Below are 12,067 nucleotides of genomic sequence, written 5' to 3' on the forward strand. Positions count from 1 at the left end.
TGCAGCCTTATTGCTTTTGATCTTTTTAATATGGAGCCTGATTTCTTCCTCAGTGATCGCCCTTTCTAACATCTCCTGGCTATCCCTGGTCAATGATGGTAAAGCTTTATCATTTAACCATGTTTGGATACTGTCGATATCTGGTACAGCATCTTCTTTATATAGTTGGGAGAGTAAAGAGAGGAGGCATTGCTGCATTTCTTCATGCTTACTTGACATTGCGCCAGCCTCATCAATTATTAGTTTATTAATATTATTTTTGGCTCTATCTGCTTTTGTCTTCCAAGCTAGGGTAGCACTTGCTCTTTCTTCATACTCATAGTTCTCCATTCTATGGACCACCCATTGGACTCTCACTTTTTCTTCCAGCTTGATTCTGTACTCGGAACGAACTTTATCCAAAGCTTTAAGGATTAGATGGACTGCCTCAGGTTGACAGTGTAACCTAGCATTTTCTAATCTAGATATCTTCACATCCATTTTTTCAAATTTCAGCCTATCTTGCTTATTTTTTAGAAGATATCAAGCTATGGAATACCCCACGTAGATAGGCCTTAAAGGCATCCCATACATAGTCAGGTGATGTTGACCCTGCAATGTCTAGGAAAAACCTAACAGAAGATTCCCTTAGGTTACTAATTAGCTCCTGATCATGCAGCATGCCTCTGTGTAATGTCCACCGAGGAGGGGGTTTAACTGTGCTTCCCATATATACAAATGTTATGGGTGCATGATCCGAAAGAATAGATGGGAGGATGGAGATGTCTACCACATTTTCTAAACTTGCTCTGTCGGTGAGGACGTAATCTATTCTCGAGGAAAGGCCGTGCTTTTTACTAAAATATGTGAACCCAGATCCCAATCCCACTTTGGCTTCCCAGACGTCGACCAGGCCGAGATCGTGGATCATATTAATCATTGCTCGCCTAGTTTGTGGGGCTGCTGCATATCTACTATGATTTGACCTGTCACGGGTGGGGTTCAGAAGCACATTAAAATCACCCCCAATTAATATTGGGGTTGTAACCTCTATCATGTTGGTCTGTACTTTAAGGAGGCAAGTGGGATTGCTAGGTTAGGGCCATAGTAGGATGCCAGAGTGACTTCGGTCCCTCCCAGAGTTGCCCACACCAGGATCCACCTACCAGAGCAATCCGTTAACACAGAATTGATAGTACTATTAACGCCCTTTCTTATCAGGACAGCAACCCCCTTATTATGTGTCGTGTGTTGAGAGCAGAGAAAATGCTCTATCCATTTATATTTACCGAAGACTTCCTTGGTCTCAGAGTAGCTTAAGTGAGTTTCCTGTATAAGAAATACCGGTGCAGCCGACTGTTCAAGATATTTCATGACCAGCCTCTGTCTTCTACTACAGCGCAGCCCATTGACATTCCAAGAGATAAACTTTATCTTTGTGCCCATGATTTCCTGTCTACAGTTCTCTCCCTCCTGAATCCAGTGGCCCAAACTGCCATATACAATAATACCAATACAGGGTATGAGGACATTATTTTTTCATTTTCTCCCACTGCAGCCCCAACTGTGCTCCCCCACCACCCAACCCGCCCCACTAATCCCCTGTGACCCTGCATCCTGCTGTCCCCCTGGGGAACCCTCCCTTTCCTCTTGGGCATACACCCTTCGTCGGAGCCCCCTCGATGTTGGCGAGAAAACAACAACAAAAAAAAAGAAAAGGAAAAAAAAAAACACAAATCACGCTAATGATGCCAGCTACAACTCTACGCCTCTTTACATCTTCAGGTAGGAAGTTAAGTAAGAGCCCTAAAAGGAATCTATACTGCTATTCTACATTCTGTTTAGATTCTACTAAACTTTACTAACTACTCCTCTCCCCCGCTGCAATTATTTGTATCTTCCCCTTCACCTCCTCTCTTTCTAATCTTGTCAATTAGAGAGTTCACCTCCTCCAAGTGCCGCATGTTATACATATGGTTATCCTACAAAATTCGTAGGGAAACAGGAAATCTTGGCACCCAGCTGGTTCAATATAGCCATCCTTTTAAAAAGTAAAAAGTAAAGTCCACATTTGTAAAGCGCACAATCACCTTTAAGGGTCTCTAGGCGCTGGGGGGCCGTCGGGAAGATTAAGCGAGCTATTGCCCAGAGTCACATGGTGCTGGGCTAACCTGCCGCCGGAGCCGGGGATCGAACCGTGGTCCCCAGATTCCAGCATCAGTCGCCCTGGCCGCGGCGCCACACCTCTTCCAGTTCCCACTGCCTTGTGGCTGTCCGATGGGAAACATCTGACCGGACAGAAAAAGAGAAGGGGGTGGAAGTTGAGTTGCATTTCAGTTCACCTGCTTTTAGGGCCAGAGATATAATCTTCTCTTTAAGAGAATAAGTTAGGAAGTTAACAAGTATCTTCCTAGGACGGGCTTTCGCAGGAGATCTTCTATACGGGTCGCGGTGTACCCTTTGAATGTCTACAGACAAATCCCTGACTTTATCCGGAGACTTTAGGATATATGTCTTCAAAAGGGAGACTACAAAGTTCTTAAGATCACTCCCCTCAATGTCCTCCGCGACATTCAGTAGTTTCAGATTGTTTTTTCTAGAGTGATACTCCAGCCGCTCGATGTCATCATATAACTCCTGATTCTGGTGTATCAACTTATTCAACGTGCGGGAGAACGCATCTATGGATTCCTTTATTTTCGGTATCTTGACCTCAAGTGCGTCGGTTCTCTGCGAAACTTCCTCGACCTTCGATGATAGTAGATCACAAGAGGCCTGAATAGACTCTTGATTAGTCTCCGAGGTTGTGAATCTCCTGCCGATGTCATCAAATCTCCTGCCTATATCATCCCGTAAACTTAACAAGATATCAGCCAACGTCCCAGATGAGGAAGTTTGGGGAGGAGGGGGTACACTAGGGAGATTTTCATGAGCAGCCGGGACTTCAGGAGTGTCAGAGTGAGTCTCTAAAGAGATATCCAAGACTCCTGTAGATTGCGTTATGGATCGGTTCTTTAGGGTTTCACCCCCTGCTCTCTTTTCCAGAGAAGGGTCTGGTATACCCTTTGTTTCGGAATCTTGTAAATCAAGGGCAGAAAAGCTATTCGAGAGCTCCACTGTTGGATGAACTTCAGTTGAGGCCTCCTGTACAGGGGAAGACCCTGACATTTCTGGGGGGATCCTGAGAAGGGGCAAATCGCTTTCCTTCCTAACCTTGCTACCCAGACTGATGGAATTTGAAGCAAGAGCGGCAGGAGTGGCTGGACCCGAGGCTCCCTTAGCTGCCATGCCTTGTTTAAGAGCCAAAGCAGAAGCTGGGGTAGAAGTAGAAGTAGAGGTGTTACCGCAGATCTTGTAGAAGGACTTCAGAGAAGGGGTTACTTTTGCAGCAAGACAAGCTTTCTTTTGCTTTTTATTTATCCGCTTACCCTTGCCTGGGGTATCTTGCGGTAGATCCTGTAGCCAGTTAGTTCCTCTTATCTGTCTGATACCAGCTTTGACTTCCACTATCTGTGGTAGACCTGCCCTTATTTTAGACTGGGCTGGGAGATTAGCCAGAGCTCTATTGCGTAATGTGTATCGTCCTACTACTGCTTTAGGAAGGGCAACAGCTTTGGCTTCAAACAGGCTGCTATCTGTCACCAGCTCTGACTCTCCCCTAATCTCCATACACTGCGGATTAATGCTTTTGTTATGTTCATAAACGGTATATTGACACCCCCAAGGTACCCCCCAGTCCGCCTCTCCGGAATCAGAGAGAAAATGCTCCTTTTCACCTTTAGAGGAGCGAACCGAACAATGGTGTAGCTGTAAGCTCTTACTGCTTACGTTACTCCCCCCCGAGAGCCTCTCCCACTCCTACCTTCTTTCTGCAGAACGCAGGAGTCGCCGCCGCTACCAGTATAGGGCAATATTGAAAAAAGCTCCTGAGGACGCTAGGAGACCGCCGCCTCCACTCCTTCGCGGCGTCCAGAATCCGGCAGCTCGGCGGCTCTGCTGCTACGCTCCCAGGCACGTCGGGACTCTCACTCACCATCGATGTTTTCGGTGATCTCGAAGCGGCACAAAGCAGTATGTGCACTCAAAACCAAAAAAGAATAGAGAAAGAAAAGGGCAGCGGCGAGGAAAGCCGTAGTTCTACATACAGAACATACAGATGGCGGAAAACTCCAACGGCATTCGTCTTCAGGTAGCTCCAAGGGTCCGATTAATCAGCTGATCATTAGCGTGCTGTGCGAACGCCACACATCTTAGGGGCTCCGCCTGCAGCCGTTAGCTTCTGGCTGCCATGTTCCCTTAACAATAATACTGCAAATTTAAATGCATACTTTTTTTAAAGTACTGATACATTTATTTATTTAAACAATTTGTAAAGCGCACAAATACCCGTAAGTGTTTCGGCGCTATGTGCTGGGAGGGCACGCAGGGTGCAAGAGGGGAACCTATTGCTTAAAGAGCCAAGTTTGTATTTGTTTTCTGAAGGATAACAGCGTGGGACTAGCCTTAATCTGCAAAGGAAGAGAGTTCCCCAATTTGGATGTGGCAACTATGAAGCTTCTGTCACCCCAGTTTGCTTTCTTTGTTCTACATACATTCAGAAGATTGGCATCTGCTGAGTGAAGATATCTTCTGGGCGTGTAAGCCAAACAATCTTTCTTCAGGCATTCCGGTCCTGCATTATGAATTGCCTTACAGGCAATACAGAGAGCCTTAAATTCCGCCCTGCTTCTTATGGGCAACCAATGAAGCTGGCATACCACATTTGAGATGGGCTTGAAGTTCGGGGTACCTGACAGTATCCTAGCGGCTGCATTCTGTATCAGCTGCAGCCTATCCAGAACCCTTTCTTGGGCATTAATTAAGAGGCTGTTGCAGCAGTCAACTTTAGACGTGACCAGAGCACAGATTAACATTCTACTAGTGTTGACTGGATTGAAAGGTAACAATTTCTTTATCATCCGTAAAGCATAAAAGGAAGAGGAGACCACTGTGTTAGCATGATGTATGAAGGATAGTCTATAGTCAAAAATGTCTCAGAAGTTTCTTGCCTTTTTTGACAGGGATTGGAGGTAATCCTAAATCCGCTGTCTTGTCAGAATTTAATTTAAGACAGTGATTTGACATTCAGGAACTAATAGCCAAGATGCCCTTTCGTGAAATATGGATGCAGATAATGAAGACCATGCCTTTGAAATTAGACTGGCGTTTGCTACTTTTCACCTATTTATGTTTTATTCTAGCACAAATATTACAGATATTTCTGTGCCAGAGTTGTAGGTGGGGTTGTTACAAGTACAGGCCAGTGTAACAATGCTGGCTGCTCTCCTCTTTGCACTTGGATGCGCAGGTAGAACTTGGTACTCCATAGTGAAATAAACAAGAACAGCCACTTTAGTTAAGGCAGGGAAGGCGCGGCAAATAAATAAATAAGCGCAGCCGCTATAGTTAAAGCAGACCGTCCGCAATTACTAATAAAAATATAAAAGGGGGCTGCGTGCTGCGCTGTAGGAAAGCACGTTGTGGGTGGAATAGGGGAAAATCATTAAAAAAAATCATGCTCACAGACTATTTATTTTATTTATTATTTTATTTAAGAAGTTTTCTATAGCGCTGGCCAGACCCCGGGGTATCGGAGCTCTTTACAGTAGGTACAACACAGATAATCATTAGATACAAAATAGGGGAGGAACATATAACAGAGGAGTACAACAAATAAAAGAGCAACACATTGTAGTGTCGGACATTTTTGCCTTCGAGGATCTTCGAAGTCTTAGAGCTGGAGCGGAGCTCAAGGTTTGTGATTTGCCCCACTCTATCCACTTCCTAGGGAGCGGTTGAGGAGCAGGGTTTTGAGTTGGCATTTGAATTCTACAAAAGAGGGAATGGTTCTGATGTGAGGGGGAATGGAATTCCAAATTCTGGGAGCGCTTCCGGTGAAAGATTGATCTGCAGTTTTTTTCTTTCTAGTTTTAGGTGGGATGACTAGGAGGGAGTTTGAGCTTCTCAAGTTCCTGGCCTGGCCGGCTTTTATGAGTTTTTTCACCAGGTACTCAGGTTTGCCGGTGTGAATGGTTTTGTGGGTGAGGCAGGCTGTTGTGAAGCTAATCCGCATTTCCAACTGGAAGCCGCTTGAGTTCCTTAAGTGCGGGAGAGATATGATCTTATTTCCTGATGTTTGTGATCATTCTAGCAGCCGCATGTAGCGCTGTTTTGATGGGAGCCAGATGTGACTTTGGAATTCCTGAGAGGACTGCGTTCCCATAGTCCAGTCTTGACAGTACCAGAGATGGGGTGGCCTGTTTAAGATCATTGGGCGGAATGTAGTGTTTTATTTTGTTCAGTAGTCTGAGGTTAAGGAACGCACTTTTGGCTGAATTCTTAATGTGTCTTCATATTCAGTTTTGGGTCTAGAGTGATGCCTAGAGATTTGACAGAGTCCGCTAGAGTAAGATTCCCGTTGAGTGCATCGATGGCCTTTAACCACTCGGCTATTCGGGGATTGTCTTCCTTATTTGAGATGAGGAGTGTATCAGTCTTATCAGGGTTTAGTTTCAGGTGGTTGCTTGTCAACCAGAGTTAGACATCTTTCAAGACATCATTAAGTCTTTGTATGTCTTTGAGAGAGGTCGTTTCCAGGTAGATCTGGGTATCGTCAGCGTAGAGATGGAAGTGGATGTTGGCTTTTCTGAGTAGTTTGGAGAGCAGACCAGGTAACAACTCAAGTAAAAACTCCAGTCCTAATGGGAGGTTACAAATGCAGACAAGGCAGTAACAAGGAGGGACTACTAAGCCTATTCATGAATCAAAAGCAACGATTTAGAAAGGACAGTAACAGGAGCCAATTGTAAAGATGGGCGGGGCTTCAAGTCCATTCCTGAATACAGCATGCCTCGCAGAGTAGCGCATTCCCTGCCCAGGCTCGACCTAAAAAGGGATAGAGACTTGTTTCTGTTTTGTGGAATATGAATTGGTTTTACTTTCATTAATGCCGTGATAATTTGATCTTCAAAATCTAAAGTGCTGAGCTCATAACAATTTGGGTTAGTACCTACATTTTGATTGGAAGGCATTGCCTCCTGCTCCAAAAAGTTGATGATGAACTCGAGAAATGTTTATTTACAAGAATTTGTTCTGCTTTGTAAGGATTCTGTGCCCACCAAATCTTTAACATCTGCTCATTTTTTTTTCTTCAGCACAGCTGCATGTATGTGTAATTGCAAATATATGTATGTGTTTGGGGGATGGCAAAAGGATTAGATATGCATATGAGAGACTTTGTTATTTTGAAGATGAATGAATTACTTTTGTGATTGTAAGAGTACAAATAAGGAAGTGATTTGAATTTTGGATTTAGAAAACCTCTTTTCTTGGACAGTCTTCTCTAAATGGAATAAGCCTCATGAACAGAATTTCATGCAGCTGCCCATCTGAGCGCCTGTGCAATGGATTACATAGTTACTTCCTTATGGCAATTCTTTGGCTATTCCTGCAGGCTGCTTCGATGTAAAAGTGCCTGCCTTCCCTACAAAGCAATATACTCTGCAACATTTCATGAGGGCATGCTGGCTATTAGTGTACACACACACCCCCAAATCTGAATATGCGCTCAGTAGAGCATCTGCAATTTATTTTGGAAAATCACTATGTACCATTACTTTGTTCACTATGGAGTACCAAGTTCTACCTGGGCATACAAGTGCGAAGAGGTGAGCAGTCAGCATCGTTACACTAGCCTGTACTTGTAACAACCCCACCTACAACTCTGGCACAGAAATATCTGTATTCTTTGTGCTACAATATAACATAAATAGGTGAAAAGTAGCAAACGCCAGTCTAATTTCAAATGCATAGTCTTCATTATCTGCATCCATATTTAACTAAATAAAGGGCATTAAACAAAAAAGGCTGTTTACATACTTTTATAATGTTAAAGGTTACTTTTAAAACAGATCTTAGCATGACCTAAAACTGGTATACAAACCATGTGCCTCACCAAAATGAAGAATTATTATGACACACGGACCCTGTGGCATTGTAGACAGCGAACAGGTAATTTACTTTGAAGAGGGGAAATGCATCACCACTGTAAATAACGGAACATAAATGCTGGATAGATTGTGAAAAACCGGTAAAAAATAGTTTTTTTTAAAACAGTAAATTCTTTAGAAGGTCAAAGTAGAACTAACAAGGACTTTTGCAATAATGCGATAGAATTAAATTTGCTTGTATCACTAACATAATTTCCAGATAGAACTAGAAGCAGAAATTTGAACATAATGAAAGATAAAGGATATAATTTGGAGGCAGAAAGTTCCAGCTCAAAACCTGGTTGGCTAGTGCAAGATATCGCTGAAACACTGAAGACATTTGAGCGTTGAGATTTTCCCGTCGGCTGAATTCTTGAAGCACTTCTACTGTGAGTACGAAGATTTGCCGAAGGTCCTCCTCCTAGAATAAAAATGTTACAAGCAATTTCACAGAATTCTCAATTTACAGGTTTGAGAAACTGGCCTTAACTGTTAATACAACTTTACATTTTTGGCTTGATTACATAATAATGCAATATTTTCAGTCAACTTACTTAAGCTCCAGTATATCGGTCCCATGAGGTTAAGCAGGGATTTCCCTTAACCACTCACCTCTACAATACCCTACACATGCTTTTGGGAGATAATTAGTCAAAGGCAGACTGGTGTGGTAAGGTGATTTTACCTTTTAAACAGACAGAACACGCCTAAATGAAAGTGGGATTAAAGAATTTAGCTTAAACACTTTTGTCATTTCAGTCATGTTCAGACAAACCTCTCTTTGGGTCACATGCAGTTATACAAAACTCTAGTCCATCATACTAAACAATAGAAAATCAAGTTCTATCAATTGCTCATTAATTCCTAACTATAACTGGGGAAACTATGCATCTAGAAATAGACATCAATCGGTGTATACTCAACACAACAGGAACTTGTGGTTCTGCCTGCAGAGTCTAAAGTAGGCCATTAAGCGATGTTTTGTCCTTCTGTGTCTCCTTGAGGTCGGCATTTCCAAACTATTTATTTAGAGTGAGGACCTAGCGGTTAAGCACCAGTTAAGATTCACATGATCAGATTCTTTCTACAAGATTTCACCCATGTTTAATGGGTTGTTGTCACTGACAATCTGTGCGTCGTGGAGTAATTGAGAATTAGATTACCATGCTCCTTGCAGAAGAGGAGCCCTTTATCGGTCCTTGTTGTTCCATGTCACTAGTTATTAACATGATTCCAGTGATTCTTTGTTAAAAGAATAATGGTCTATGATGGCTATTTCTGGTTCTGACGACGGTTAATTGGAGGCTGTCCACGGAAATGTGCATCAACGTTCTCATTGTCCATAGTGACATGGCTTTGCTGGAGGGTTATTTTGATGTATTTTTTCCTTTTGTTTAAGACCTTTTGTGCTACCACTTAAATCATCTTTTTAATGAATGAGTATTTGGGGTGTTGTTGTTAGTGGGGTCACCTGTGATAGTTTGACAATTCGTTCTGTGTTATATGTTTGATCTATTAAAGATTTTCTTTACTTTCTATATTTCTTCTGAGTAGACCAATTATTTCTGGATTTATTGTTTCTTCAATTATAAACAGGTATAGATGGACCAATGATTGAACTTGATTTTCTATTGTTTAAATATTATGATATAAAGTTTCTTAAACAAAATATGTTAAGTGGGCACTTGGTTGCCTTTTTACTTCTCCCACTGCCTTATTTGTTCTAGCTTTCACATGCATTTATCATCATTACATATTTAAACAAGCATTGCCAAAGCCAATAAGACATTGGCCACCAACCATCTGGCTTTTTCAATGCTTTTTTTGTCATGCACTTTGCAAAACTTAATTGTTGGGAAGTTGCTAGAGCCATAACCTAACAGAAAAGCTAAAGGTAAAAAAATAGTTGTCAAGATGTTCATGGTGTGTCTATTAAATCAAGCCTATATAAAATAAGCTGGGACAAAAAGCCAAAGCCTTTCAAAGGAAAGGTGTTAACAAATGTTATGAATACAATTCTAATGCACAAATTGCTCTTTTTAATTAAATAATTTCCCTATCCTATCAAAGCAGCAGAGCAAAATCACAGAGTGCAAATTTTGCCCCACCCTCCCCTCCTATCAGTAACCAATAATTACAGCTCTTAACATCTCCGATGACCTCCAACAGCAGCTATCTGGAGCCAGCTAAAGATTGGAGTATCAAAAACATCGCATAGCCCATACTTCAGGACAACTAAGATAGGTTATTCGCCATTTGACAAGGTCTACAGTATAGCCAGGTTATGATTTTTTTTTGCAACTCAAAGATTATCTAAAAAGGGGAAGTACCACAGGCAGTTTTGAAATCGAGTTTTCTATACAGAGAAGACTCTTCCCATTATACAGGTATCTTGCTTATCAGGGATTTCAAGGAGTCAACAAGAGCAGATAACCCTGGGAACCCAGACAATTATGTCCTAATTCCACATTCTGGCTATCACATTTTAATGCATAAGATATATAATTCTAGGCAAAGCACCTGGAACAGTCAACAAGGTTTACTGTAAATACGTAAACACCCATGTAAACTGCGCAATGTAAAAACAATTTTACTGTGTGCAGTCTGTTGGTGCCCCCAATTAAGCATTCCTATCATATCCTGGTTCTGTAGTTTCATTTCAATCTAACCAGACCACGCACTATTGTATCTGCAGCATCTCATTCTGGAGATGTTCCACCAAAACAAAAGCATCTGCTGCACTTTAGGACCATTTGTGTCCGGTACGAAATATCAAAATAAAAAATGTAATCCCATACTATGGAAATGTAGAAACCAAGGAAGGGCTAGTTATGTGGACGGAAGACCCTATAAATAAAGCCCCATGAACCTTACCCTCTTGGTAAGTAGGAGCCACCGCAGTGTTTCCAATGCAGTTGGTGGTAGAAGGAGGAAGTAGTGTCCCTTTTGCATGAACTAAAACAAACACGCTGCCTGTGTCTTGTATAAGTAGTGGACTAGATGCAAGGCAAGCTACTCATTTAGTCTAATCAACAAAAATTCTCCTTCACTATTTACTTAAAAGAGGAGCTACATATTATAGAATATGAAAAAAGCATGAGCTAATCAAAATGCAGCTTGCTGCAGACACCAGGGAGACGAGACAGTGAGGTGCACAAAAGAAAGCCAGGGTTACTCAACAAGGAAAGTAGGACTAGAAAAGGTGTTGATCTCTTTAGATCAGAATTAGGGTGGCTCCTAAGAAAGCAACAACTGTCTTCACTGTATTGAGTGTTAGATTGCCCCTACAATCAGTTAGCCAATAGTTGAACAGCAATTCAATCCGGTCGAAGGGCTTTCTTGGTGTTGTCACTAGTCATTCGACACAGGATAAAACCTGTCTGGTAAGCAGGGGTCAAGTCAGGGAATCACCATACGTAGCTGGTTCACCAAAATCTTGGCAAAGATCTTAACGTCCGTATTCAATAGGACGATAAGGCAATATGTTGTGCATTGAGTAAGGTATTTGCCTGGTTTGGCGGTCAAGAAGATTGTTGCTTACACCACTGTAGGAGTAACTTCCATCGGTGGTTTAAGTGACTGAAGACTTCTGTCATGACCAAGAGCAGCTGGAGAGCAATCAGTTTATAGAAGGCTCGGTGAAACAGCCTATCTAAGGCCTTAGCTAGCATTAAAATGGATCGCCCCAACCATTTCTTTTTTCATTATGGTTTTGTCCTGTTGTTCTAAATCATGGTCATCATAGTTTAGGAAGGTTTAGTCTCTAGGTAGGTTGTTCTTGCTATAGGGCCGGAGAGTCCAGCTGCAAATAGTGTATGGTAGTAGTTGTGAAACACTTGCAGCTTCCAATCATCGGTCATTGTAATCTCCTCATTCTCATCTCTGATTCCCCAAAATATGTGCGGGCCAAACGAGCACAAAGTCTGTTTGCCCAGAGTGTGCCTATTTTGTGTCCCCCCTACATGGAACCGTGCTACTAATCTGGCAAATATGAAGTTTATTGGTGTTGGATGGATGCACAGCTCAAAAGTTATTTGATATTTGAACCAAATTTGGGGAGG

General features: G+C 42.2%; 1 protein-coding gene across 1 annotated transcript in view; it reads right to left on the bottom strand.

Annotated features, from left to right (window-relative positions):
• Window positions 1-12,067, bottom strand: part of XPO4 (exportin 4) — a 471,754-nt gene that overhangs the window by 266,021 nt on the left and 193,666 nt on the right. The window contains exon 6 of the mRNA XM_078657083.1: window positions 8,274-8,427. Within this exon, the coding sequence (XP_078513209.1) occupies window positions 8,274-8,427 (154 nt within the window). The remainder of the gene's footprint in view (window positions 1-8,273; window positions 8,428-12,067) is intronic.

Source organism: Lissotriton helveticus, chromosome 8, assembly GCF_964261635.1.
Source record: "Lissotriton helveticus chromosome 8, aLisHel1.1, whole genome shotgun sequence".
In the NCBI taxonomy this organism is placed as follows: Eukaryota; Metazoa; Chordata; class Amphibia; order Caudata; family Salamandridae; genus Lissotriton; species Lissotriton helveticus.